Raw genomic sequence first — 27,839 nt, forward strand, 5'->3', positions numbered from 1 at the left:
TCTTGGAAATAACTTCAATTAAATTAATAAACCTTGAAAGACATGAGAATGAGAAGAAAATATTGCTCAGCATCCTTGCAAGTCCTGAATTCAACCTGCCTCTGGGACCAGACAGGAAGTGTTCTGAAACTGTCCACCTTTCCAGCAGCACTGGAGTCACATGAAAGCTGAACTGTAGCTCATGGGTGTGAAGATTTGAAGAAGGATGGGGAAGTCTCTGCAGCCCAGGGTGCAACCGATGGTGAGTCAAAAGCCTTTCCTTCTTTTTCCTCTGCTCTATGCTAAATGCAGGTACAGTATTTTTTTTTGCAAAACCTTAAGTAATTATTTCTAAGGAGCTGAATGTGACAGGTGTCAAATGCAATCTGTTGAACACATTAAAAATTTACCTCACTGACAGTAGTTTCCCAGAAAAGTGAAGTTGCTACAGTAATGAAATGACATACAGTACATTAGAGAAGAGCAAGAGTTTGGCCTTTCATAATACATTGCTTTTAAAGTATCGCTTTGAATGTATTAATTTCTGAATGGAGTTCACTCTTAATGTATACCATTAACGTGTTATGAATAATCAGTCTCTAAGGTCAAATTAAAACCAGAATTTCTTTAATATCTCAGTGACATTTTTTATTTTTTATGCCTGTCAGGACACAAAACCATTCATTTTTCATATTATGTTCAGAATATAAAACACTTATGACATATCGTAAGAAGTTAAAATGGGCTTAACCCATTATTTAATTATTTTACGGTCTTTTATGTTGTACTGTTGTCCCTTCGGTACAGGATGTTGGTCCTTTACTCTACATTATTAATACAGTAATACTTTGTGAGGTGATGAGCCTTTGACTAATGCTTGAGTGGACTACTAGTCTTCTGTTCCCTTCGCTTGCAATAACCAGAGGAAAATGAAATTAACATTCTCCAGTCTTAATGATTGGATTGATTTCTCTACCCACTTTGTGCTGTTTTCCTGCATGCCTACCTCAGGAATAAGCACAGAGTATATATGTGATACTATTAATCACATACTGTACTTAATCACAGGTAAGCAATGGGTCAGTTTCCAAGTACAAGCACTACATCAGCGTAACACGAGTTTACGAATGTTCATCAACTGTTTTGTTTCCTTAAATACTGTGGAAAAGATTGCAAGTACACTGGGAATGTGTTCTTCCCAGTTCGTGTATGGCGATGACCAATCCTGGGGTTCACATGGTTTCGATATAATCATTTTTAAAGACGTTTTCTGCATCTCAGTGACACCTGATAGACTAAAATGAACGACTGGACATAGAAATAGCTTATACTGGTACAAATGCAGAATTTAAAAATACAGATTACACATGCCTTTGGACTATTTTCTGTGTATAAACAGAATAGGAACAGACTACATGTAATACCTCCCAGAGGTAAAGTAATTGGAGGTTAATGAATGACTTCTGTTTGCCACTGATCCCCAAGTTCTCAATAGTAGTACTATCAATCCTCTTGGATTGCAGAACTTCGGTCCCCTTACTCTCAGGTGCAGGTACATTGTTTTTCTCAAACTTCTCTTCTGCTGAAATGGGAGAAAATGCTGAAGAAAGCTGGTGAGATTCTTCTACTGTATAAGCAGAGTGGGTCCCAGTCATTACTGATCCTTCATGTGGTTCTCTGGGGAGCTGGCCTCTGCCATTCGAACCAGAACTTCTGTACAGCAAACGTTCTCATAATGATCTGCCATTCAATACGAATACCAGGGTAATTATTCCAAATGCTCTTCCCATCACACTAAGCAGGTTGACAGGAGATAGCTAACTAGGAATGGCCTCCAGAGAAAAATCCAGACAAGGAGATACTGACACCTATCTTTTTATATTACTTAATATAAAAGTAACACTGTATTTTCCAGATTTCTAACTGTTTTCAATGTTGATTCAAATAAACAGAAGTCTGCGTTTTGTGGTGAGCTGTACATATCAATAGCCTGTATTTTAGTTTAATGTTTTCAGTAGGATTTCCATTTCTTTTTACATGCTATGCATTAAAGGCATATTTATGTAAATAGACATATTAACTGTATAAAACATTGAAAGTCTCTGCAACTCATACTAAATGTTTTTGACATATAGAAATATGATCATCATCAAATAATTCTAGAGAATATATAATCTTCTGTACAGTATATTAAATATAGAATAAAATAAAAATGTGGGTTTTAGTTATATGTATATTTTTTCAAACAAAATTTCCAATATTTAATTCTATAACTTGAAGTATTCTTAAAGTCAGAAGATAAGAATCAGATCCGCCAAGTGAGCAATCCATCAAAAGACTTTACCTTCAGTACATCTTCACTGAAAGACTCTTTCAAGTGAAAATAATAGAATTAGTCTCAAACTAACATTAACTGATTGATGTAAAAAACAGCTGGAGACATTTAAAAGCATGACTGACTGCTCAAAGATTAAAGTGGATGGTTCTAACTACAGAACATCATAAATTAGATAATTATTAATGGCTATGATGTACAATGTGGATTTGTTAAAACTGTGGGAAATGTTCACTGTCAAATAGGAAAAAGAATAACTCAACCATGACATGACTCAAGGAAGGCAGAAGGATCTGGTAACAAACACTAAAACTGTCCTAATGTGCCTTTTATGATGAATATTTAAAAATATTAGTCTGATTGAACGCTGCTTTTAAAGTGTAATTCATTGAGAAAGGGTTATTGTAAAAAGACAGTTGAACTGGTGGATAATACTTTTCCTTATATTTAGGATACAGGGGACTGTGGTTATTAAGCTTGAGAAATAAAGTATCAAACTTTTTTAAAGTTTATTCTTGTGTTTAAATGCTTCTTGTTAAAATTGCTCAGGAAAAATGTAAACGCTAACTGTGCCAAATAAGTGTTCTAATTCCATAAGACCCTTTGTTTAATGGTGTGATTTATTCTTACATTATTTTGATACTAACAGAGCACAGGTACTGTACATAAGAGCTTAGTAAAGGTTACAAAGGAAAGGAAGACCATTGGTAATTAGTAGCAGGTTGATATGATGATCCTGTTCAAAAGTCAGGGTGTCTTCTTCAACAACTTTGCTGTGCAGCTTGTTCCATTGTTCCACAACACCATGAATGAAGTGCACCCTGTTCTCAGTTTTAAATGCACTTCCATGTACAGTAGTTTCCACCTGGGTCTCTTGATTTGTGTTTTGGTGTTCTTCATTCTGAAGACATCCACTGAGATTTTGAGTACTTCAATCAGGTCCCCTCAGTCTTCTTTGAAATGTCCAGTTCAGTATAAGACATTCTCTTAAGCCCCAGAATCTACCTAGTTGCTCTTTTGTGAACTGATTACAGAACAACAGTATGTCGTGTGTAATTTGGTGACCAAAACTGTATATCATTTTGTATTATTTCATAATAAAACTTTAACATAACATCTGTCACATTTGGTCAAAAAGAAGTGAAGTCAAAATGTCCACTAAGCATATATAGTTTATGTGTACTTTTCTAATATAATACAGTTTATGAACTGAGAAAATTTGATTTAATGGACATTTGGCAAGTTTCAACATCATCATCAACATAATATTTTTTGCTATATGTTAAAATTAATCTATCAGATTTATGCCCATTCTTACATTTTATCTAAGTCTTTTTGAATTTCATTCACTGCTTCTGCAGTTTGGTAATTCTTAATATCTAAATCTATCTTCTTATTATCTAATTCTTATACCAACATTTTGATATTGTCTGTGGACTTATTTTATTAACTACAGCAGAACCTAAATCGTTAACGTAAATTGGCCCTAGTACAGACCCCTGTAGTACTCCACTAATTATAGTACATCGCCACATTTTGTGTACTCACCGCTTATTTGTTTTCTCTTATTTCTGTTTACAAATAATCAATCCAAAGATGACTGCAATTTGAGATTTAATCTTTTATGAGGAACTTTACCTCAAGCCATCAGAAACCTGCTAGCATATCACATGCTCTGTGTGTGTCCATTATGGCTGTGCTCGTTGAAAAACATCCAAACACATGGTGAATTTAGTGCCAGCTGGTGGGACAGTGACTGGTTAGTGACAAGGATAAGCAACTCCAAATACTGTAGTTCAATAAATCAAATTTATTAAAGCTCTCCTCCAAATCCTATTAACAATTAAGATATTTACAGATTTAAAAATCAGTGCAGAAAATCCCTACTTTGTACATTATGAATTTATAACTTAAACAGTACAGTATTTTAAAGTCAGGGTGGTGTAAGGGGATATGAGTTCCTGCCATAAGATTTAACAACATCTAAATAAGGCACATTGCCATGCTCCTCTTCAACAGTTTGCTCCACTGACACCAGACCCCAAGACTTTGGGTTAAGAACATGTCAAAGTCATTCCTTTTAAATCAGTTGAACTTAACTGGAATAATTGCTGTATCATTGAAATATAATTTAAAATATTGTACTGTATATGAATAATAATATTTGGTAGAGCACCATATGGGTTTTGGTTTTATTTGTTAAAGCTGGTGCTGAGTGGGTACATGAAGCAGTAGAGCAATATCTGGGTACCACATGTCCTAAGGTGACCTTGAAGTAAACACAATAAAAGGAGTTCCAGATCTTTCAGAGGACAGAAGCACAGTCAACCCATTGGATCAGAATTATGTTAAGCCCTGGTCTCCTAATGAGGTGAATCTGTTTAGCTAACAGCTAATAGAACAGGAGATTTGCTTCCCCAGATCCTGGAACAATCACAAGAAATTAACTCCATACAAATAGGAAAGCATAACTATTTAACTCACAACACAAACTCAGATTTGGGTCAATACTTTCTGGTGTGCGAAGGAAAAAAGAGTTCCTTTCAGTGGATACTGGAACATGGTTAGAAAGGATCTGATCCCGAGGTCCATAAAGTTCAGCCAGAATTAACAGCCCAATGCATTTGTTCATGTTTCATTGCACTGAATACTTTTTATCCCCTCAGAAAAATATTTACAAGAAAATACAGTGCAACAACCCCAGTACTGTTTTATTGCAATTACAAAACATGTTCAAGAGCCCCAAATTTCCATACTGGCCCTGTGTTTTCCCTGTGTGTCACTTCAAACTTAAAATGAAAAGCCCGTCAACATCTGGATTAAGGCGGTGTGCTTTAGGAACTGTGCGCCTTCCTGTCTTTGGTTTACATGCATTTGATATCCAGCACTTCATTCACTGTTTCCACATAGAAAAGATTACGTTTCTCTCTGGTCCATCTGATCTCCAGCTAACACCCGTGGCGTATAATTAGTGGTTTGTGTTTCTCTGACAGTGTGTTCTAGAAGTGCTTTCTTCATGGAAAGTAATCCGAAAATGCAGTTAAAGTATGTGGAAGACAGTTTGTACAATGATCATCATGTGACATGTACAGTATGACTGCATCTTAGATCATATAAAAATGTCAAAGGTCTTTGTTTTGATTTGGAACTACACAGCAATTACACAGATGTCTTTTTTTAAATGACCGTTAGAAACACATTTTGATTACCTTCCATGGATTGTTTCCTTTATACAGTACATCTGTATGTGTGAGTGCTATTTGGGGCAGTAGCCCTGATTTGTAGAACCACAATGGACCAGACTTCAACAGTTCAGTGTAGGTGTGCTGTTAGTAGTCTTGTTTGTGATGATAACCTACATGGTGAAATTCGCCTGCCATTTTCAAGATGTTCAGTGCTGCTAACATTGATTACATCATTGGACTAAAAAGCCTGGGCCGACTGTAATGGCTTCTCGCTGTGCAGGTGCTGCACAAGTGATATCCATGTACCAGAATAACAGAATACAGGCCCTTATGTTAAACAATGTCATAGGATTACTGTATACAGTATATAATTTTTTGTAACTCACTGAAGGCCATATATTTGTATGTACAAAACCTTTTTGATTTCTGACCTTTCATTTCCTGAAAAAGGAAAGGAAAGGAAAAATGTATCTCAAAACAACACACTGCACAATATTTACAGAAATTCCTGTAGTAACCATTTAATAAAAGATTTAGATATGGGAAAGCGGTCATGGTGAGGTCACTGTCTCAAAACTGACAGTAAGACATACAGTATATCCTATCTGCTTTTTGTTCAAAGAATCAATTTGCACAAAATACCCATAGGGCAACAGCTGAAGTGACACAAATTAAATCTAGCAAGTTATTAAACTAAGCAAATCTTTATGTGAATTGATCTTTTGTTTCTTTTTTGTGTCCTCAGACGTATCGTCTCTCCTGTTGCTGTAGAACTGAGCAGAACTGATCTTCACCTCACATACACTTTAATGATTTCTATATAGACAACTAAAGAAAGTACATATTGCACAACAATACATTTTAAAAAGCGACAACACTATTATATAGAAAGAGTAAAACTCATGAACATTAAAATAAGCAATAAGTAAAAAAAGAAAAACAAATAACATCATCTCTGAGACAGTGTGTGTAGTGTTCTGTCATAGCTTGCTCTGATCTTCAAAGAAACAGAAAACAAGTCCTGCAGAGAACTTTCCGAAATTCTTGTGATGTTTTGGGAAAACAAATGCATGGTGCGATAATTTAACACCACCCGATTGATCCAAAAATTTCCGCCGAGGATGGGTCTCTGTCATTGCACTGAGCAAGTCTTCTGGAACTGCAGGGTCTGTCTCCAGCACGCCCCTCCCAGTGACCGCCTCAAGGCCACGGTGCTCCTGTGGGCGTCTGGCACGCGGATTACCTGAATGTGGAAGAAGACGCGATCTGCAGGTGAGCTGGCTTGGTGGGCACAGGAGGCTTGGCACGGGAGCTTTTCCCACTGGACACCTGAAGCCCGTTGAAGCTCTTGGCGAGCTCGGCCACACGACCGCGAGTGAAGCTGCCTTTCGGAGGTGCTTGACCATCTTCCCTGCCGCTCTCCGGGACTGGCTTCCTGGCTGCAGGAATTACTTTGAAATCTTTGCCTGTCAAATCGAGGAAAGAAAGAGGAAATCAGACGTTCAGCAGAGAAAACCACAGACCCCCACCCTGCTTTCAAGCCTCTGTAATAATGCAGGCAGGAGGCAAGCAAATGCCAAATTCCCCTCTCAGTTCCTCATGTGGCCTTGAGAACAAACCTCATGCCTCCAGATGCCTGCAAGGCAACGCCCATCCCCCCCTCCTCTCACCACAGTCACAGCCACACCCACAGTGATGGCAGCCCAGGGTCCATTTTCTCCAGCTGATGCACTGCACTCATGGCTGAGGACAAAATTTTACCCCGGTTCATTTCAAATCATTTCTTCTTAGCTCAGCTCCAACCCATGGCCTGATGAAGTACAGACCTATTCCAGTGTGAATCTGTTCAGATCTGTCAGGCAGCAGTTTCATGAATATATAAGGCCATAATACTCAATGCAGATGGAGCGGGTTGAGCTCTGCTAACTTGTATTGTGACTTTGCTTGAGCAAGAGAGTGGTGGTAGTTCATCTGGCAGGATACTTGTTATGGATGAGTCTTGGGTAACACTATTACGCACATGAGAAACTGATGATTATCTTTTGATGATAAAACCAGTTGTAACCCCTTCAGCCCAGCTTGCCCACTTCATCATTAGTAGTTAATTGATCCAAGGATCTCATTCTGTCCTTTCTTGAAACAAACAGGGTATCTTGTTCCAGACTCCCACAACCTTTTGAACAGAGATGTGCTTCCCTGTTCTTGGTTTTCTGGGATGACTTTGTTAGTGCCTATGAGGATTTTGAATCCTTGTATCGGGTCCCATTATAGCCTTTTGTATTCAAGACTGTCAGTGCAGAACATTCCCATTGATTAATTGGACGATCTTAACTTTTTTGTGGGATTCCTGACCCTCTTCATCCAAACAGAGTGCACTCAGTGTCTCGTGAATAAGTATTTCATCGAATACTGTTGGATCACAAGAAGTCCTATAAAATGAGTTTCAGCTGCTATATGGAATCACCAGGCCTCACCTAGCCTCACAAAAACTAAAACAGAATAGTCACCGCCCTATGCAACCTCCCACCCTGCAGAATTAAAGTTGCTTGACCCCTTATTAGAATGTTTCAGGTTAACTAGATGTCAACATCCAGATATTCCAGATGCGCTGAATGGCCTCCTCTTGTTCATAAGCTTCAGTTCATTTTTCAAGGATGGTGGAAGTGGAGCAGAGAAGAATGGCATTTGAATACACACATGCTTTTCCCTCTGGGCACTTGAAGAAAATAGATTGAGAGTCAGTAGAAAGGCCCCACAAATGTAGGAATACGAAACCTTTTTTTAACAAAATTATTTTAAAATTCAGAAACTTCCAAAACATTGGGCCCATTTTCAAAGTACTTGACTTTTTTCCTCTAAAATGCAGATTCTGGTAGCTATCTGTGACTTAAGAAACTGGAGCAGGGACACAGCTGTTCATTCTTGCACAGGGGAGATGTCTTTGTTGAGGAGACAGGGCTGCAGCCAAAACCTTCCACACAGACACTTCAGAGACACAAGAAAGCGCAGTGAGCTGCACTTATTTTTAGCCCTTCCCAAGGGGACCACAGATGTGCACACACACCCTGCCACTCCCCGGGCCTGAAACTCAGATCTCTTTACATCAGGCACTTGCATTTACAGGCGGTGGGTGGAGCTCTGGCAGATTCACTCGCCTATCGGCTCTGGGTCAGAATTTAGCTCATGTCAGAAAATTAAGTCTTATATTTCAGAAGTGCCCACTTGCTCCATCACAAGATAAAATAGGCTGCTCGGTTTTTTTTCTTTTTGTGGGTGTATAAGGAACATAACCCGAACAACTGAGGTTGTCAGCACTAGAGGAGCTCACTGACAGTTCTAGAACAGTAAAACCAGTACAGCTGCTGCTCTCTTCCCGTGACAATTCACACAAACGGGGCGCTGCCTGGATTCGTCGGTGGTGTTTCTCATTTTTAACTCAGGTGGCACAAGAGGTGCCCTGTCATAAATGAGCTCATGAAACACATGGCGGTGGTGAAGCTGTAAAGTACTCAAGCTCAATATTTAGGGAAGCTCTTCAAAGAGCGTATGAATAGTCAGTCAGCGTTTCCCAGCATTGGCAGTAATGCTAAGTAGTCCCATTATGTTACTACCATAAATGAATACTGAATATGCGATTTTAATTTTAAAGTCTGGTGTTATACATTTAAATGCAGGGGTTCATTACACCACTGATGCATGTCAATTGCTGAAACAGTCTCACCAGACAACCCTGGGCAATGCTGAGTAAGTATCACGCACTGACTCCCCTTGTATCTCAAATTCCAAACCCAGGAAGTGATGGACTTGTCCTAATACCCTACAGTACATGCTGGGTTAGAGGGGAGGGGAGCGGCTGAAGGTATTCACTGTACCTGAGCTCTTAATTACCTAATTGATATAAAGATTGCCTCAAACGGACCACTTCTGCATTTTTCCCCTGTTCCTGCAGATAAAAAGAAACCCTTAATCTCTGACAGATTTTAGAGGCTGGCATGCTGGTTAAAGATTTGAGTTAATCTGAGCTCTAATCTGATTCTGTAACCTGATGGTATGATGGTACATATCCACTATTCCATTGTACCCCCCGTTAGGAGCTGAGTGACCAAACAGGGCAGCCAGACTTGAACTGTCCTGGGGCTGGGATCCTGTGCAGTTGCTCCCTGTGTGCATTAATGAGAAAACCACTGGGAGAATTCATCCTGGCTGAAGAATGCAGAACAGGAATTACAAATGACTGCATTTTCCTCCATTGTTTCTATTCTAGACATTTTTTAACAGTAAAATGCTGAAGCCTGAACATGTATGTACTGTACAGTGGCCCCGTCCTTGAAATCTGCAACACCTGAAAATCTTTCAAACCGCAGCTTTTTGTGAGGAAGGAAAGAACAACATGAACTTCTACAGCCTCAGCTGCAACTTTGAGTAATTAATCTGTCTTCCCATTTAGATTTAGTATTCCTTTTCGTTACCGTTTGGAAACAAACGCTTTAAAGCTTTAAAGGTACTCGTCAGACATAAATTGGTAATTCACAAAGAAAAAGGGGCTTTGTCTCAAACACAATAAGTGGCAACTTTGCCAGCAAAGACTTCCAGTTACTGTATATAAGAAGGCTATCATGGAAATCAAAGATCACATTCACAAAGATTCAAGGACAGATGCACAACATTTTAATGCTGCCTTGATTCTCAAAGAACACAGTCTAATTTTAGATGACATTTTTAGAAGCTTTGTAACCAGGGAGGGAAGTTATAGGGTTAAGGATTTATTTTTCCTTTTCTTTTTTCCACCCTCATGACCCCTGACCCGCAGTTCCTCTGCTAATATCCTACTGGTCCCGTGCGTGGGCCACTTTAACTCCACCGGCTCTGGTTCAGGCTGATTGTCTTGATATTGTGTGTGGTCGCCACGGAAACCTTGGAAGAACTCCAGCGAGCAGCGGACACGCAGGCTAGGGTAGGGTTTCACACTCCTCAGAGTATCAGTGGACAGGACCTCTGTGCCGTGCATGAGCAGAATGCGAAATCCACTGTCGTTGAATGTGGAGCTTATTAAAGGGCCAGTGCTGTTTTTTTTTTCCCAAAACAAAACATATTTCACGGCCCGTAACCTTCATAGTTTATAGCAGCTTAGGCCCACCATTGACTTCAAGAATGTTTCCAGTTTTGCAAATCCTCTCACACACATCTTCTGTGCCCCCATGGACACTTGGTAGCTGACTAATGCACCCAAGCGCAATAAAGCTAAAAAAAGCGAGCCTGTCTGAGCACGGTGTAGCCTGGGCCACTGAGAAGCAATGGGGAAGCCGACAGTCCAATTTACTGCAGGAGTTTACTCACACACGTATCTGACTAGCCCTGTGCACCGCACAATGTTTTATTTATACCGGTCCCTGGGGACAAACAGGAATTAGGAATTAGGGAACAGCCAAACTAAAAAAGATTAACTCCCATGAAGATTTCAAAGCACTCAGGAAAAAAAATGAATTATTGGATAACGTCTAAATCTATGAAGCAACTGTAACTTTTTTTTGCCTTTAGGCAAAGCATGACTGACATGTGCTAACTGCTAAGGGAACGTCTCGCTGGAGACAGCTTGCAAGCTTTTGATTTACCAGTAGTGTGGAATCGTTTGTTTTATTTCTCCTGCCAAGGGCTCGTTCCAGTGACCTATTCATCAGGGGTGTCTTTCATCGTCATTTCACGTAAGAGATGATACTTTCTATATTTAAGCAGGCATGGGACTTTCTGTTTTTCTCAGCCTCCACCGCAAAGTGCAGCAGTGCACGGGGGACATCTCTGAGAGGATGGTTTCATTTGTCCCTTGTGTCACACCATACAGTAGATTAAACAGACTTACAGGTATGCATCCTGACACAGACCCCGTCAATCACACGCGTGTTACACAAGCACCAAACATTGCCAAAAATACCTCTTCTTTACCTCACTTTTCTCACTCTTGTGGATCTAGAATGTTTCATTCATGATCCATGCTTTTTGACTTCTCAAGAAATTAAAGTAGTGAATTATTTAGAGAGGTCTTTACTTCATGTGTGTTCTGTCAGGTGTAAAACTTGTGCTTGTAATTGAATTCCTTTGCGAGCTTGAGGTTTTCTGGATGTATATCAGGGTGCTTCATTGTCTGGGAAAAACATCTGAGTTTTGATCAAACTGTCCAGTTGTGAGCAACAGCAATACGTCTTTGGTTAAAACAGCTTAATGTTCTTTAGTGTCTAGCTGTTCTTAAGGTTAACCTTTGCTTTTTGTGAGTATCGGTCTTTTCATCACATATTATTTTCATTGCATGCTTGCAGACATTTAGAAAGAGTCCTTAAGTTTTCTCCTTACACCTCATTACACAAACACAATGGATTATACTGCTGTACTGTATATACTAATCTTTTTTGCCTTTCAGAAACACTGTCTAGGTGCTAGACACCAGTCAGCGTTGTGTTTTTTCACAAGTATTTGTGTGGGCAGACAGAGAGATTGTTAAATATAAGTAGCTGCTGTGAAATATGGCCTCTGTCTCTTTAAAACTCTCGAAGAGGAACACAGTTCTACACAAGAGCACCGAATTCCAGAGTGCTGCAGCTGTGAGCTCAGTCAAGGCTGGTTGCAGAGGGGTCACAGGAAAGGTGTGTGTGGCTGGAGGCTATAGCGTGCCTGGGAAGGCACTTACTGGCACAGGAGCTAGCAGCTCTGGGCCCGAAAGGGCTTGGAATTGGAATGCGTGTCCTTTCTTGTTGAAGGTGAAGCACAGGATTGGGAAGTATATTTCCAAAGGGCTGTTGTTAGGCTGGCTGTCCAAGCACAGAGCAGAAATTGCCGATGTATATCAAGCAGAAACTGTGGACCAATATCTCAGTGGATCAGCTGCGATCAAATGTGAAAAATGTGCCCGGTGGTCTCTGTTTCAACTACTTTCAACAACATTATGATTCATTTTATATACTGTATATACAGTATGCTGTACGTGTTGTTTCATTATGTTCCCTTTTGTCAGGTTTACACAAGATTTTAGGCCTATTTTAATTGTGGTGGAGTATGTACTGTAAGGTGGAAAAATTTATAGTCAGTGGGAAGTACTCACCAATACAGGAATGTAAAGCTATTTAAGAAATGATTAAAATGTAAATTTCAAATGTAAATTACTGCAGATCTTAATAATGCATAAATTGTGATTGATAAGAACATACAATAAGACAGGATAGAAATGAACACATGCAGCCAAAGTAAATATTATTTGCAAAGTTTTTTGGAGATTTTTAGATGGATCTTAGGTACAGTAGATAGACATGCTCTAATCATCCTAGTTTATCAAAGTAACACTTTACTGCTCCCGAAGTGAGTATATTCTTTCTAATTATTGCCGCTATATGTTCGTCTTTCGATAATCCTCCTATACCAGCCTGTGTCTAGGAGTTCTCAGAAACAGCAGGACAGTGTCCTCCTCAGCGCTGAGCAGCAGACCTCCAAGCACACTTCTGTTAAACAGGATTAGGTGCAAGCACATTTTGAAGAAAAGGAGGAATTCTGGTCACGAATCGAAAAAAAATGAACGCCATCTTAGGCAACAATGTCTTTCAGGTGGTGGGGGGGATTCTGGAGGGGGCACTGCAGGGCCCTCCTGCCCCAGCGGTGGCAGGGCGCCGTGAGGCGGAGCAGACGGGCTCGGCTCAGGTAACAGCCAGGACAGTGGAGATGCAGTGACAGATGCTAATGTGCCTGAGACAGTGAGACAGAGCGTATGGCGGGGCTGGGGGCTGCGGAGAGATGGAGGTGATCTGAAGGCTGGGGGGGGGGTGGGGGCGGCCATCTGGGACACAGGCTGCAGAGGTCCCTGACAAGATTCAGTACCTGCGCCACTGCGGAGACGTGACAGCTGACTGGCCACCAGGACAAAGACAGGCAAGGGGATGGGGGCTGGGGGGCACCTTCTCCTGGACGGAAAGGCTCTCTGGAGCAGCAGACGCAGGTTTCTTTATTTTCTCCATTTGTGCACCTTCGGGGACGTGCAGGCGGTCCCCTCCCTGCTGTGTATCAGTGCCACACAATCTCTTCCCGAATCGCCTTGGAGTTGCTTCGTCATGCGCTTGTACGCATCTTTTCTAAGTCGATCATTCGAGCACCCGAAAGAATTTCAGTTTGGTGAGACAGTGCGAAGCAGTGACTTTCACCCCTGAGACATTCAGAAAATGTGAAAAACAATCAAAGACATGTAAGGGAAAAAAAGCAACTCGGAGATATCGATTCAATGTTTGAAAATTAGCTAAAACATGATATGGACTCAAACCATTATTCAGCTGAATATGCAGCACATAATACTGACACATGACTCTCGTTTATTCATATGTAATAGAACATTTCTTGAGCCTGAGCTGTGGTGAATGGTTAAAAAACGTCACATTCTACATGCTTCATTAGCATTTAATATTAGCCGAGGATTGTGTGGTGGTGTGTGGGGGGGTGAGTTAGCTGAGCTGTTGGGGTGCAGCCGTGGTAGTGCGCGGTACTCCTGACTGCTTGGACCAACAGCTACACATTTTGTGAAGCAATACACTCTCAGTTTTAGATTTTGTAAATGGGCCATGGCAGCGTATAACACTGAAACAAAAACTAAATTAAATTAGATTGATTTACTTCTATTGTTTGAAACATTAGAAAGCAACCCCTGCCAGTTCTTGTTCTTTGCCTTAAGAGAAAGGTCTGAGTCCGTGCAGGGAGGGATGCCAGACCCCACCTGTATATACTGTAGGCAACACCTTGAAACCTGAGACCACTCCGGACCTCTGTGGTTTGTCTCCTGAAAGAGACGCCTTTCCCACAGAGATTATAGCTAGCTCGGAAACACTAGCTGCAGCCTATGTGCCTGCCCTGGCTAGTAAACACATACCTCGGATTCTTCTACTGCTCTTCCTAAAATCTAATTGCAGACAACATAGTGAAGAGGTCAAAATCTAATTGAAGACAAAGTGGTGAAGAGGTTTCTACTAATTTTCTCAACTGAGCTGCATATTTGCAGAGTTCAGTACGTGAAACGCAGCCCTGGACTAGGTGATGGTAAACCAATACTGTTCCAGCAGGTGGGATATCAAGTCTATTGTTTCTCCCGCATAATCTCGTCAGATCTGCTTTTGACCTGAGGAGTGTAAGATTTATTGCAGCACACTAGTGAGCTGGTTTCTGCCTTTGCTCTGATCCCTACCTTTAAATTAACTCTCAAGACATCCTCTGGCCTTCTGAAGCACAGAAACTAAAAGAGTGTTCACAGGGTATTCTGTGTTTGCTTACAGCAGCGATAGGGCTGCTTAAATGACACACCGTTACAAGCAATTTGTATGGTATAGTTTTAATCAGATAAAGTTGAAATTCACAGTACCACATTAATTTCACAACTAACACACTAACTCTGCTGAGGAGGCTTTGGTAAGTCTTCTTGCAACAGCCTTGTCATGCACTTTTTTGGCAGGTGAAATCCACTAGGTGGAGACATTTTTGTGTGGTTCATTTGATAGAGATGTTGCTGTACTTTTTTCCCTTAAGTTCTGCTTTTTCCCCACAGAGTTTTTAACACTGCCTTCATCAACACACGAGAGACCAATAAAATGAAGATAAAAAAACTAAAACTGACATCAAGGTCTGTAACCAGACAATGGGGATACTATTTAAAATATATTTATTATATATAAAATAGACATTTCATAGTGAAGCACTGTAGTATCTAATGTGCAGAAGACACCACCGTACTGTAGCAACTAAACAATATTTTCCCTCAATATTCTCTGCTGAATTCCCAAGCTTGCAGTTTTCAACCATTCTGCCCGTTTTAAAGCCTACCGTATAAACAATGTGGAGATTTGTTTAAGTGATGCTCTGACAGTGCATGTCTTCTGTTTTACTGCTCGTCTTAATCACACTAACAAATCCCAGAAAAACATACATTGGTCTCAAAGTTTCTCTTTTACATGTTGAATCACTTTAATCACAGGGGGTACCTATCCTGTGATAAAAGCATAATCCCAACTAAAAACATCTTCCATACCCAATAAGTTACTTGTGTAACATGCGCATCTCTGCCCCGCTGGGTTTCAATCACTGTTGATCACAGGCTCAGAGAGGACACAGGGCCAGGAGCGCACTGTGCTTTGCCGAAAGAGCCGGGTCTGACCCACAGGAGAATCCTACACTGTCTAAGTCTCGGGGGAGTGATGTCATTTCTGTAACATGCACAGTGCACTGAGCCCTGTTACACATGCAGAATGCAACTAGGGGAGAGTGCCGCAGGATTGTCACATGAAAGACATGTTGCAAGTGAGAGTGCTTCAGAGAGGAAGTGCTGCAATGGGTCAGGCTCCTGATCAGGTGGAATATTAAAGTTCTGTATAAATACACGCTGGAGCTTACAGCAAGAAATCTTTATGGCTTGTAGGTGGGTGTAGAGGATGAGAAGAGACTGTGCAGCACTCAGACTCACCAGAATCTTATTAGAAAAATAATAAGACCTTGATTGCAGCAATTGTGTTTAGATTTTGCTCCCAATATACCGAAGCTTGCAGATAGAACTTCTTTTCCCTTGTTTTTATAAGATTCCTGGCATTTGATCAGCTGATGGCTTCAGAAATTGCTAAAGGTTATTTTTAGATAACAAGTCGAAACAGTTTGTTGGAATACACAGAAAAGTGGAATTGTGTCTCAGAACAAAGAGGGAAACAGGCTCTCAGGCTTCAGAGAGTACAATGCAGTCTTCATGAAAATGTGAAATAAACTTACGTATCAAAAGAGTGTTTTTAATATATTTCTTTCAACATATTCACATCCAAGAATGCCGGAAGAAAAATATTTGCTCCATGCACATTTCAATACCAAAGTCTAAACATGTCCAGTTAATATTCTGTACTGTTTTAAGCCTCTTAAAAAAACTGAGGTTCCAGATTTAACAGAATGTCCCATTTTACAAACATTATCAAATTGTTCTCTTAATTTCAAGGTCAAAGATTGTACTGAGCTATGCAAAATTATTCTCTAAAAGTTTTTAAGTTGTAATTGAGATCTTTAGAAGTTTTGACAGAGAAAGGTTTGTTTTTTCTAAAGATGCCAATGAAATAAGATCAGTACCAGTGCCAGACAGGCGAAGCTTCACATTCAGCAGTGCAACAATGCTGATGAGGAAGCATTCAGTTAAATAAGAAGAGGTCTGTTTTCTTTCTTAAGTAAAATTACCATTTACTTACTTTTGTCGCTGTTGTTTGCCTGTGACTCTACATGTTCTTGCCTCACTTTAACAGAGTCTCTGGATATCGGGTGGGGCCGATAACACAGCTCAGGGTCTTGAGGATCAGCTGGTGAGGTGTCGCTGTCATTTTCTTCTTCCAGCTCCTGAAGACGTTGACATACGTGTGTTAGGGTATGTCAGCATTCCACCTGGTTTCGTACTGTGTGATATTCAGCTAAAAAGCTTAGAGATCTGTTAAGCATGGCCTTTACACCTTCTAATTTAATTATCATGGAATGTTTTAAAAATTGTACCGATTCCCTCATTTCACAACTTTGTGATAAGCATGATCATATAATAATATAATATTGTTTAGTGTATTATGTAGAATGATGACTTAACGCCTTGCCCTATACTCAGATAATGATACAGGCCAGAATTTGTTTCCATGTGAGAAGGAATTCAGATATATTTCTACAATTCTACTGTACTGTTTTTTTAAACTGAAGTTCTGTTTCAAATACACACTATAGTGAAACGTGTGTAATACTCTACATTCAATGCATGATAAACCACCTGCAAGAGCTTCACACTGTTGCGATTAAACAATAACATATATTTTTCATACCTGAATCTATTTTTCATGCATTGAAGGAGTCAATTTATTTTCTTAAAATAAGTCTCTTATACAAGTAGTAAATACATGCAGTGGTTTTGAAATCGTACTGCTTATAACCATTCCTGAAAAAAAGTATTTTCTGCAGTGCATTAGAGGTAGCAGTTTCAACACATTTTAGCATGGCTGCACACCAGAGGAAAAGAGTGCTCCCTAGCCAAATCTCTGGAGACTTCACTAGAATTTCATCCATCTGTGATTGGCCCTCAGACCGTCATAGTCAATTTAATTCCAAGCTCAAGTTTTTCAGCCATCTGCTCAAGGGGAACAGCTACCAGCATTTACTCCCACTAGTGTTCCACTCAGTGGAGATATGAGTTGTTTTTTCCAGCAAGAACTGCTTCAGGTTCTATCCCATGGATGAGGCACTGCCTTCGAAAGCTTTTGAATGTTCTCCCATGAATCATTTTTTCTGAAGCCATAACACTATGACTTAACGCAACCTACACTGCTTTGTCCTGTAACATTATCCAGTACTAATAATAAGGTTCACTTTCGTCACAGCAACACTGGTTTGCTTTATGTCATTTTCTTTTAAATTGCAATCTGGCACAGGCACAATGGAATTATTCCCAAGGGGCTGTATGAAAATGTGATAGGCATGTCTCTTGCTGTGTACATGCTTAGCTTATCGGACAAAACCCATGTGAATAAATTTTGTATGTTAAGGGTTGTAGTTGTTTTCTTGTTTTTTCTTTGCCGGTATGTGCTTTCATCCCTGTGATATACAGTATAAATGCAGCGTGCTACTAATATGAAACCAAGAAATCCTTCAGTCTCCCCTGGGGGGCAGGACTGTTGTGTTCCACATGTGTTACTGGAAATGCCCCACATGCTTGCCGTATTTTCCCAGAACGTTCCTAATCCTGTTTTGAAAAGGTGCCTATTGAACTTGATTTGAAAATCTTGATTTTGAAAAAAGAATATTGTTTATTCTGGAACGTATAGAGAAGGTCAAAGGGACATGTACACAGCTCACAGGTCTGGATCTCCAGGTGCTGTGTTGGTGTTTTGTTCTATGCAGCTCCTTATTTCCAATAAGGTGTGCACAGCTTCAAATAAAGGTCACACACTCTCATAGGTTTTATCAGAGTGTTCTGCTTTTTATCTGCTGCTTTTTGTACATCCTTCCGTTCATTTTCAGTACCTGCTTCATCTGTAGGGATGCCAATTGTAGAAGGAGGACACCCTGGATGGGGAGCCAGTTCTGGGTGGTTTCAAAATGTAACAAAAATGTTTCATGTTCAATTAATGATTGACTGATTTAATGCATCTTGGATATTGTTATCATGTGGACATATAAATGGGAAATCAACCTCTAGCAATAAGAGGGGAAACTTATCATGATCATAAACCAGGAATCAGGAGTTTGCTGGGTGCAGCAATAGGATCCCTTTTAACCTAATTGAAAGTTTTGGTTAACTGCGTAAAGTAATTAAGACTACAAAGGTATATGCTTGATCCTAGCCACTTATTTTAAAGTATTATGCCAGTTTTAAAGCAATTTTGTTCTGCACAGAAAATGTTTTCAAGAACTGGACATGGGCTGCTCCAATAGGACACATCTGATAGACCAGGTACTCAGGGATTGTGATTCCTCAATCAGGTATCATTTGGGCATCAGATACTAAATATTGTAGCGCTCTCAGGTTCACGTGGGTATGTGCCCACGTGAACCTGAGAGCGCTACAATATTAACAGCTGATCTTTTGAGATGAGTTAATCTGCAAAATGGAATAGCTTATTACAATGGCTCAGTAAGGTGAGATGTTCATACACAAGTGATGGAGTGATGAGTCCAGAGCTAGTTAGACACATTGCAGAGAAATATTATCTCAATCACCTTGACCTTGCAGAATCGTCACCCTTGGACTTTTAAACCAAGTGAATACTTACTATAGAGGAAGACTGTGGGTCCCGATTTGTTTCCTGTAAAACAGAGGAGGAAGAAACAAAAATGGAAAGTTATCACATAACTTTTGCACATAAATTAAGCACAATAGGAAAAACGTAAATCATAAGAATGGATAAGGTGTTCATACAGTAGGTTTTTACAAAGCACAGACGCAATGCAACTTGTCTTGTGTAATATACTGTAGGGTATCTTATATGGATACCTTTAATAAAACTAAATTCTTCCACAGATTAAATGAAGAAGCTCTTTGAACTCCTGGGTGTGTACAACATCAATACTTACGTGCTGAGAGAATGCCTGATAAGCCTTTGTGTCTTGAGGTATTTCCTGCAGAGCACAGAACAGAACATATAAGCTACAGAGTAATGAGAGGGGAAAAAAACGTCAGCTGTTATAAAGAAACAGAGGATATTTTCTTCACCAGGATTCCTATCCCTTTTCATTTTAAAAGTACAGTGTTTGACTCTGTGTTTCAGAATCAAGGGAGATCTCTTTTAAAAAATATTTGTAATCAAAAGCCTTTATGTTTGCATGTGTTGTGTTCGTGATGATGCAATGCATACAGTCACTGCTCCTAGACCTGACACACATTTATACTGATGGCATTACACACACAGTACAGTACCTCCAGTAGCAAGCTCAGTCCTCAGTGTTTAGAAGGCTGGTTTATGAACAGCCATGCCTACTTAAGCTCTGGCCAGGGTTTTGGTCCATAATGTTTGCACAATCATTTCTGAACACTGTCCAGTGGAAGACCTCCCTCCCTAGCTTTCTTATTTGTCTGTCCTATTTTAGTTCATTTTGGAAGGCCATGTAAGTTGAAAAAGGTTAGGGTGTTATACACTAATTAGAGAAGAAGGAGTGATAGAGACATACGTTTTTTATCTTGAAAGCTGTTTTCAATTTATTTAATCTTTTTAAGCATTAAGAATTTAATTTCTAATTTCTTTGCATCCAAATATAACACAGGTGCATCACGCCTGCATGCCAGTATGTGACAGAGCTGCCCAACACAGCTGTCTGTAAGCGCAGAGCAGACAGGCAGACAGCCAGATCAGATTGTAGTCGAAGGAACCTGTCTCAGTCCCACGCCTCCTTATTTAACAGCCTCTCCATGGCAGCTTAGAGCACAGAGAAGCAGGACTGAAACAGGTCCTACAACTGACCTCAGCAGACTGTGGGCTCTGTTTTCTTTTCGTTTGCTTATTGTTTTGTGGATCTTTGTAGGGAAACTAGTTGAAGGAAATTAAGATAAATCATTGTGGTGAGACTCTACCTGGCTCCAGACTGTTGGTATTACTCAGATTTCTGGTGAGAGCACATCTTGATGGGCAGTACCCCTGCCTCACATTTTCAGTTCCCTTTAGTTGTTTCTCAGAACTTTCTTTTAGCGGGAGACTTGGTACTGTACAGTATGTAGACACAATACGCAAGAGCCTGTACAAACAGATAGGAAGATGGAAGAAGCAGCCAAGATAAAGTGCCACTGGTGCAGTGCAGAAAAGCCCAGTCAGGAAAGCCTTGCATTAGTGGAGCCATGGTTACAGAGCCCATCAGTCTCAAAGGAGGTTCAGAGTGATCATGTAAGCAGTACAGGATAGTGAAACCGCTGAAATTGTGCTGGTCAGTATAACAGAAATCTCCAGAATGCAGAAAATTGATAGAATCAGCTCCACACAATATAAAATGTCTCAGTTGTAAGGTAGGATGGACTATGGATATCAGGGAGACTGTTCCCAGATGTCCACAGATTAAGCTCTTTGGCATCATCTCTTACATAAATTTTTGTGTGTAGTTCAAACATTGAGAGGTTAGTGGGGCCTAAAGCGAACAATAGAGGAGAACAGCATCTGAAAATCCTTGAGATTTTAGCCACCATGTAAATACTGATTGACAAATAAAAACAAAGATATTTAGTCCCACTTACAAGGGGTGGGATTGTGTAGGACCATGTCTGGCCCATGAGAAGGTCAAAGACTTTGATCTCAATCACAAGCAAAATGAGTACAAGCTGTCTTTGATACCTTGATGTCTTATTGAAGGAAAGAGATACGTGACCTTCTCACAGAGCTGTGGGAGATTCATTTGACAAAGAAAAAGTCCAGGAGTTAGTTTGGTTGAAGACATACAGTTTTCCTTTGCAAGACTACTTCTGGAAAGCATCCAGGCTAATTAAACATTTTATCTACAAGGAAACAGCAGGAGGAGTTTTTCTTCAACAGGAAGTTTAACCCAGAAGCAAGGGGTAGAAATGAAGAACAGCAAAAAGAAGTGCCACTTTGCCAATGGGCAAATTGTTTAAAAAGGTACAACAGAGAATGAAAAACAGTGCTATTGCAATGTTCATTATTAAAAACATTCCACATTCACTGCCAGAAATCAGTATAAATATCCTAAAAATATATCTAATCCTGACCAGAGCCGAAAGTATTCGATACGGTATATTTATATTTTATATTGTTAAGTCCATGTTGCACCACGCCAGAGTTTCATGACAACATTTTTGGCTAAATATCCAGCTAAATATCCAACTAAACTACACAAATGATCTGTGCTTCAGTTCTGATCAGGACACCAGGGCCATCGGATGCAAATCAACCCTAAACAGAACACATTCATATATATTCTTCACAGAAGGGATGAAGTTCTTTCTGTGCTCATTACACTCCTGGCAATGCTGTCCAGTAACTCAGTTTGTATTTTCTTTAGCCACATAATGGTCAACCTTGACTGTTAGTTGCTGTTTGGCAAATCTGTTTTTCATGTGGCCATGGACCTCTGCCCCTGTCCCAGACTGACTGGTGATCTTGGACACATGGTGTCCTTATGTCAGGGGTGTCTGAAGGTTCACAACTGTCCCACCTCCTCTGGGGTGTGAGTTCTTCTCCCAAACCACTTTCTAATCTCATATCTGATTACAAATGTTCTTATGTCCTGTTCCTGGTAGGGTAGAAACTATTCCTTAAACTTCTTAATGATGAGAGTCACTGTTGAAATGGTTTTATAGCTTTCAATACTGTTGTTGAAGCTGTTTTTGAAGTCTTTTATCTTATATCTTCAGACAATTAAATCTTATATCTTCAGATCTTGGGTTCATATAAAATGAGTCAGAAATACAGTATATGCCATTTTTACTGTTTGATGTATATCCTTTCCCTGTTTTACCTTTAAACTGATAAATGTTGATTAAATGTTAATTAGTTCTAGCTAATTAAAACCATATTTGTTTAAGAAGGAAAGCTCACAAAATAAACTCTGAATGTATAGAGGTACAGTATATTCCATTGTATATTGGTATTTTACACAGAAGCTAGCCATGCTGTAAATGTATTAGGTTTATCAAAAGTGTTTTCCATTAAGAAAGAAAAAAAGGAGTAAGAGTGTGAGACATCTGGCTATTTAACTGCGTCCACCTGTAGCCACCACATAGGACACTTTGGAAGATTCGGGGGTGGGCTAACTTTTATCACTGGCTAGCATCTAGACGCAACAAGCTGTTCGATTTTGCTGCTTCGGACCTCGGCCTGCTTACAATAACATTGGTTAGAGCTTTAAGAGCATTCAGAACCTCCAGGTCTGGATCAGATGTTTACAAGATTTTGGGTATTAACAGTGAACTCCCTCATGCCTCCAGTGGACTGGCACACAGAAACACCAGAATCTCCAAGAGAAAATCAAGGAGGACTGTTTCTCTGCATCTGCAGATTTTCAGACAGGAAGAGAGGGATATTTATACACTTTTATTAAAAAGAGTCTTTACAAAATCCAGTCAGGAACATGTGATGCATCAAACATGATGTGATCAATGACACAAAATATCAAGACACTAGATTTAAAGATCACGGAAACACAAGGAAAGAGGAAATTCAGTACCAAGCAGTTTCCCTCATCCTTGAGATGTTGTGAAACTGTTCTGTCAAGAATTTGGCAGATTTGATATTATGCTATTAATACCTTTCAAAACAGACACATTAACCTTACATTTAAATTGAAACTCATCTTTCTCATACCTAAGGCATGTCCTTGTTTTATGTGTAAAAATGGCAGCTCTTACACAGAGCACATTAGACAGAATCTGGCACAGAGGAAGATAAATAACACTGTGACGATACAGAACCACATCAGACTGCGACTTACTTGAGAGTGGAGTGATCCTGGAGCAGTGTTTGAATGTGCAGGGATCCCCTGCGTAAAAAAGAAGTAACAATATTGATCCAAAACAACCAGAGAAACTTGCACTTTCTGAAACACAGAAAAAATGTGTGATAATTTCTACTTTCTGCAACTGTGAGGTTGAATATTGTCAGCAGCAGTACTGAGGTGCCTTATTTGGCATTTCAATGATTGAGAGATCTACAACAAATGTTCTTATGCTGTACATTTTGTGTTAACTGACATTCAAATGAAAAGTGATTGACATTTAAAGCCAATTTATTAACAGCAACAACACTTGGTCCCTGATTTTGATAAGGTGGCACACTGTATTTATACAACTATTTTCACTCTAAAAGATTCTGAGAAGGATTCTCCACTGAAGTGCAGCCCCACCTGGGAGACACACAGCGGCCATTCTGCACCAGCAGTCCCACTGCACTGATGAGACAGAGAAGTAAGACATTGCTTCACCAGGGGAATTAATGAGGGGCTTATTGGGAGCCAGACTGTGCAAGCTCAGAATGGAATTTAGCCAGGCCACCAGGGATGACACCTCTACTCTTTCAAATAGTGTCATGGGATCTTTAATGACCAAGTAGTCAGGACTCCTTTTTACCGTCTTCATTAACATCTCAGTTACAATACTGTGGTTTTGGGATTGAAATTCTGGTTCAGGGGGGAAGGGCTCTGCTTACTGGTCCACCAGGACGGGAGCAGCACCCTGGTTTTTCTTTGCTGAGCTGCAAAGGTCTGATGTGATTGAGCCAGAAGGTGTTAATGCCACTGTCAGTAATAATATAAATCAAGCAAGTTTGTTGCACCTGGAAATGTTATACAGATCCATTTCCTGTCCTTTAAAAATGGGCTTTAAGGGCTCAAGTTTGGACACAACCCCAAAGGTTCCACAGCTGTACATGGGCAGAGCTTCAGGCTGCTGTCTTGCTGCCGCTTCTGAGCTGAACTGACTTGCACATTCTGTTACAAGGCTAATTAACGACCTGCTTCTTGAGAAATGACATGTGTATGTCTGAGTGATGAGCAAACGGCCAGGCACACCTCACACATTCCTGAACAAGGCTTGTGACCACAGCTCTCATTTGCCATGTTTTGTACTCTGCTATACAAGTGCCTTTTGTAAATTAATATAATGGAATGATTAAGAACTTGTTTGTTCTGCTGACTGCAATAGTCTAGTCTTTTTTTATTTTAGAGTACACAATCTCGTGCTTTTAGTACTTGATATTAAATTTGATATATTTTTCATATCAAATATAATTTTTTTAAATTCTAAATTAATCTCCAGAACGTTAAATAGCAGCCCAAGTGTGATGTGTTGGGAAAACAATTTAGGTATGGTACATTTTAGCCATTGTGATTAATAATTTTATTTTTATTGGGGAGCGGTGAGATTTCTAAATTAGCTTCTTATTCAGGCAATCCGTGCAGGGGATTACTGGGAGTCAGGTATAGGATCCGTTTATGGAATGATCATTTCCAGTTAAAGGTGAAAGAGTATAAATGTACTGATAGATTGTAAATGACACAAGGGGCTTGCTGAGCCACAGATAAAAACCTTTCTCAGGATAAAGACTTTTTCACCAGAAAAGGCATTTGAAGATACATTGTAAATTTTGTATTAAATTCGACAAGCTGTTGTTTTATCTGATCAAATCAAATATCAAATATCTCCTGGATGACAAAATAAATGGATGCAAACTGACAGCACTGGTAAACACAGTTGTCTTATTTCTGAAGTCCAAGTTATTAATCCGGTATAGATTAATCCAAAAGAAGCTGATGTGGTTTTGGAATCACAATGAGTGTCTTTATGGCCACATGCATGTGCTATTTGAGGGTGAACATTGTAGACTTCAGTGGTGCCGTGTAAAATTTTACAAAACAAGCTCTACCAAGTCATTTTGAATGAGTCATGTAATTAATCCCTGCATTATCAAATGCTGTTACAATAGTCCACAAGCATTGAATTTAATATTGTGTTTATACATTTGATGTATGTCAGATACTATATACAGTATAGGTACCCGCAACAAAAGTCATCAAAAAAATAAATGTTAATGCAATAGGTGTAGCTCTGCAGGAAATACACAGCCCTTTCTTCAAATGCATCCACAGTGAATTGAAACAAATGTTCCAGTAACTTCCTTGCTCTGGCTGTAGGTGACCTTCTGCAGACAGCTATTAATCATGCTACCAGTGGTTGGTCAACGTGTAGGACAGTATCCACTGGGAAAATAATCATTTTGGCACAGAATTAATCACACAATGACCTGTCTATGTTAAGACTTACTTTTAATTTTGAAAGGAAAACTGTTGATTTTTTATACCTGATAGCTAGGTTTGTATACGGCCATTTTCTCTTCTAGTTGAAATCTTTTATGAATGTTGCTGAACAGTCACAAGGCCGTAATCACATACAGCTCACAGACACTACTGTACCTCGTGATAACAGCATCTTCTGAAAACATACAATTTTGTAATTGTACCAGTTCTGTTTTTATAGCCCAAGATTAATAATATAATCATAGTTCATGTTTTCCTGTTTAATAGTTTAATGACTGTTAATAGTTTGCATACTTTGCTTCATTTTGGATTGGATTGATTGTACTACGTACAGTTATTTTTTCCTGTTGACTGAATGCGGAGACAGTGGTGTTGAAATGTGTAGCAGTGGGTGAATCAGCCAGTGGAGTGGAAGACTGTCTACAGTTCACGATGACTTCTGGAGTGGAGAGGACTGGGCTCCCCCACAGAACAAGCAGTCCTATGACTCAAAGCACGGTGACATTTATGGCCTACCAAGCCTCAAACCCATCATAGTCAATGGTAATCTAGAGTTGTGATTCACTAATTTCCCTGTTGTGTAAATTGCTCTCCAGGCCATCATCGTGAAAGAGTTTTTGTTCAGTATTGACAGGGTAAATAAAGAACTTAATAAAAAGAAATGTGAAGGCTCGTTCAAAAAGACAGCTTGGAAGTTTCCATTTTTACCTATTTGGTATCTGGGACATGTAGTAATATTTATAACTCATGGCTGTGGTACTCCTGTATGACCTTATAAATGGTTCATGACAACAGGGTGCTGCCTGATAGCTGAGTCAAGAAACAGCTGGATCACATTCTCAGCACCGGGGCCTCTAAAAATTCTTGAAAAGATGTGAAAATGTGCTCTGGTGCCAACATCTTCAGTGACCATGATCTTGTCATGACCAAGGTTCAGATCAAACTAAGGCCTAACCAGGAGTTACCACCAAGGCCTGGTGATTTAACTGCAGAATCCAGAAATGTGTTGTATGAGGTGTATTTCTCTTCTGGGAAAATAATCTAATACATTTAGGAGTCCAAGGAAGATCCCTGGGACAACTTAAAGGAGACACTTAGATTGCTACCAGCCAGGGTGTCCTGCTGAAGTCTCAGGGAAGAAAAGAGCAATACGTCTGTTATAAAATAAAAGTCCATGGGTCAACAAAACAAACACTGTGGCAAACCGAGGAAGCAGTCTGTGCAAGAAGAGAGAAGAGAGACGACAAGATAGTATGATGACAAAGCCACTCGAGGGGAAGCAGCAGCAACGAGACGTGATCAACAAGGCTCTGCACAGGTGCTAAGAATGCAAACTCCAGGCCCACACATCATACTTGGATGACAGTCACCTGCCGGAAGAGCTGGTCTCATGCAGAAGGAAGACACTGCGAGGTGGTCCAATCTTAAAGACTTGCACTTTGACTGTCAAGACAGAGACCACTGGGGCATCACTGTGGCCCTATGCTGTCACACACCCACAGCTTGATGGTGAAGATGAACACTGAGAATAAGTCTAGTTGTATTTGGGTTCAGTATTTTTTGTTGTTGCTAATAGCTTTGAATTTAGCCATCAGCAGGGCTTTTAAAATGTGTTCTAGGCCATGCAAGACTGTGGCCCACTGCCAATTTCTCTTTTACACCTGGAAGGGAAATAATGAGAAAACTCAGTCCAGAGTCAGAGAAGTCAGGCTCAGTCCTTCCTGAAATAAGGTCTATACTGTGGCTTTATTATTATTTTTTTTCACAGTTCAAGGTCCATAGAGTAAAAAGCTCCATCCTTTGGTGCACCAGAGAAAAAGCAAATCCTCCTCACAAGCTTTAAAAAATCACTGTTGTTATGGCAACACAGCAAGACCTCTTGTCTGTAGCCTGGAATTTTGCAATTTTGCACAGAGAACAACTCGAAATAAACAACAGCAGGCCGGACGCTTCACAGTGTGGAAGCCAAAGGCCTGTCAGAGCAGCTGTAGCAGCCAACACCACATTCCAGATTCTGTACAAGATGGAAGCTGGTTCAGAAATGTCAAATAAATACACTGACCTAATAGCATCTCCTAAAC

The 27,839-nt window shown here is 39.9% G+C and overlaps 1 protein-coding gene across 1 annotated transcript in view; it reads right to left on the reverse strand.

Moving 5' to 3' along the window:
• Positions 1 to 4,104: 4,104 nt before the first annotated feature.
• The window catches only part of LOC138241691 (SH2 domain-containing protein 4A-like), a 43,067-nt gene continuing 19,332 nt past the window's right edge, over positions 4,105 to 27,839 (reverse strand). The window contains exons 5-9 of the mRNA XM_069195376.1: positions 23,440 to 23,487; positions 19,585 to 19,629; positions 19,284 to 19,316; positions 16,731 to 16,875; positions 4,105 to 6,965 (exon numbers count right to left, since the gene is read on the reverse strand). Of these exons, the coding sequence (XP_069051477.1) occupies positions 6,739 to 6,965; positions 16,731 to 16,875; positions 19,284 to 19,316; positions 19,585 to 19,629; positions 23,440 to 23,487 (498 nt within the window). The 3' untranslated portion in view covers positions 4,105 to 6,738. The remainder of the gene's footprint in view (positions 6,966 to 16,730; positions 16,876 to 19,283; positions 19,317 to 19,584; positions 19,630 to 23,439; positions 23,488 to 27,839) is intronic.

The sequence above is a fragment of the Lepisosteus oculatus genome, chromosome 11 (assembly GCF_040954835.1).
Source record: "Lepisosteus oculatus isolate fLepOcu1 chromosome 11, fLepOcu1.hap2, whole genome shotgun sequence".
NCBI lineage: Eukaryota > Metazoa > Chordata > Actinopteri > Semionotiformes > Lepisosteidae > Lepisosteus > Lepisosteus oculatus.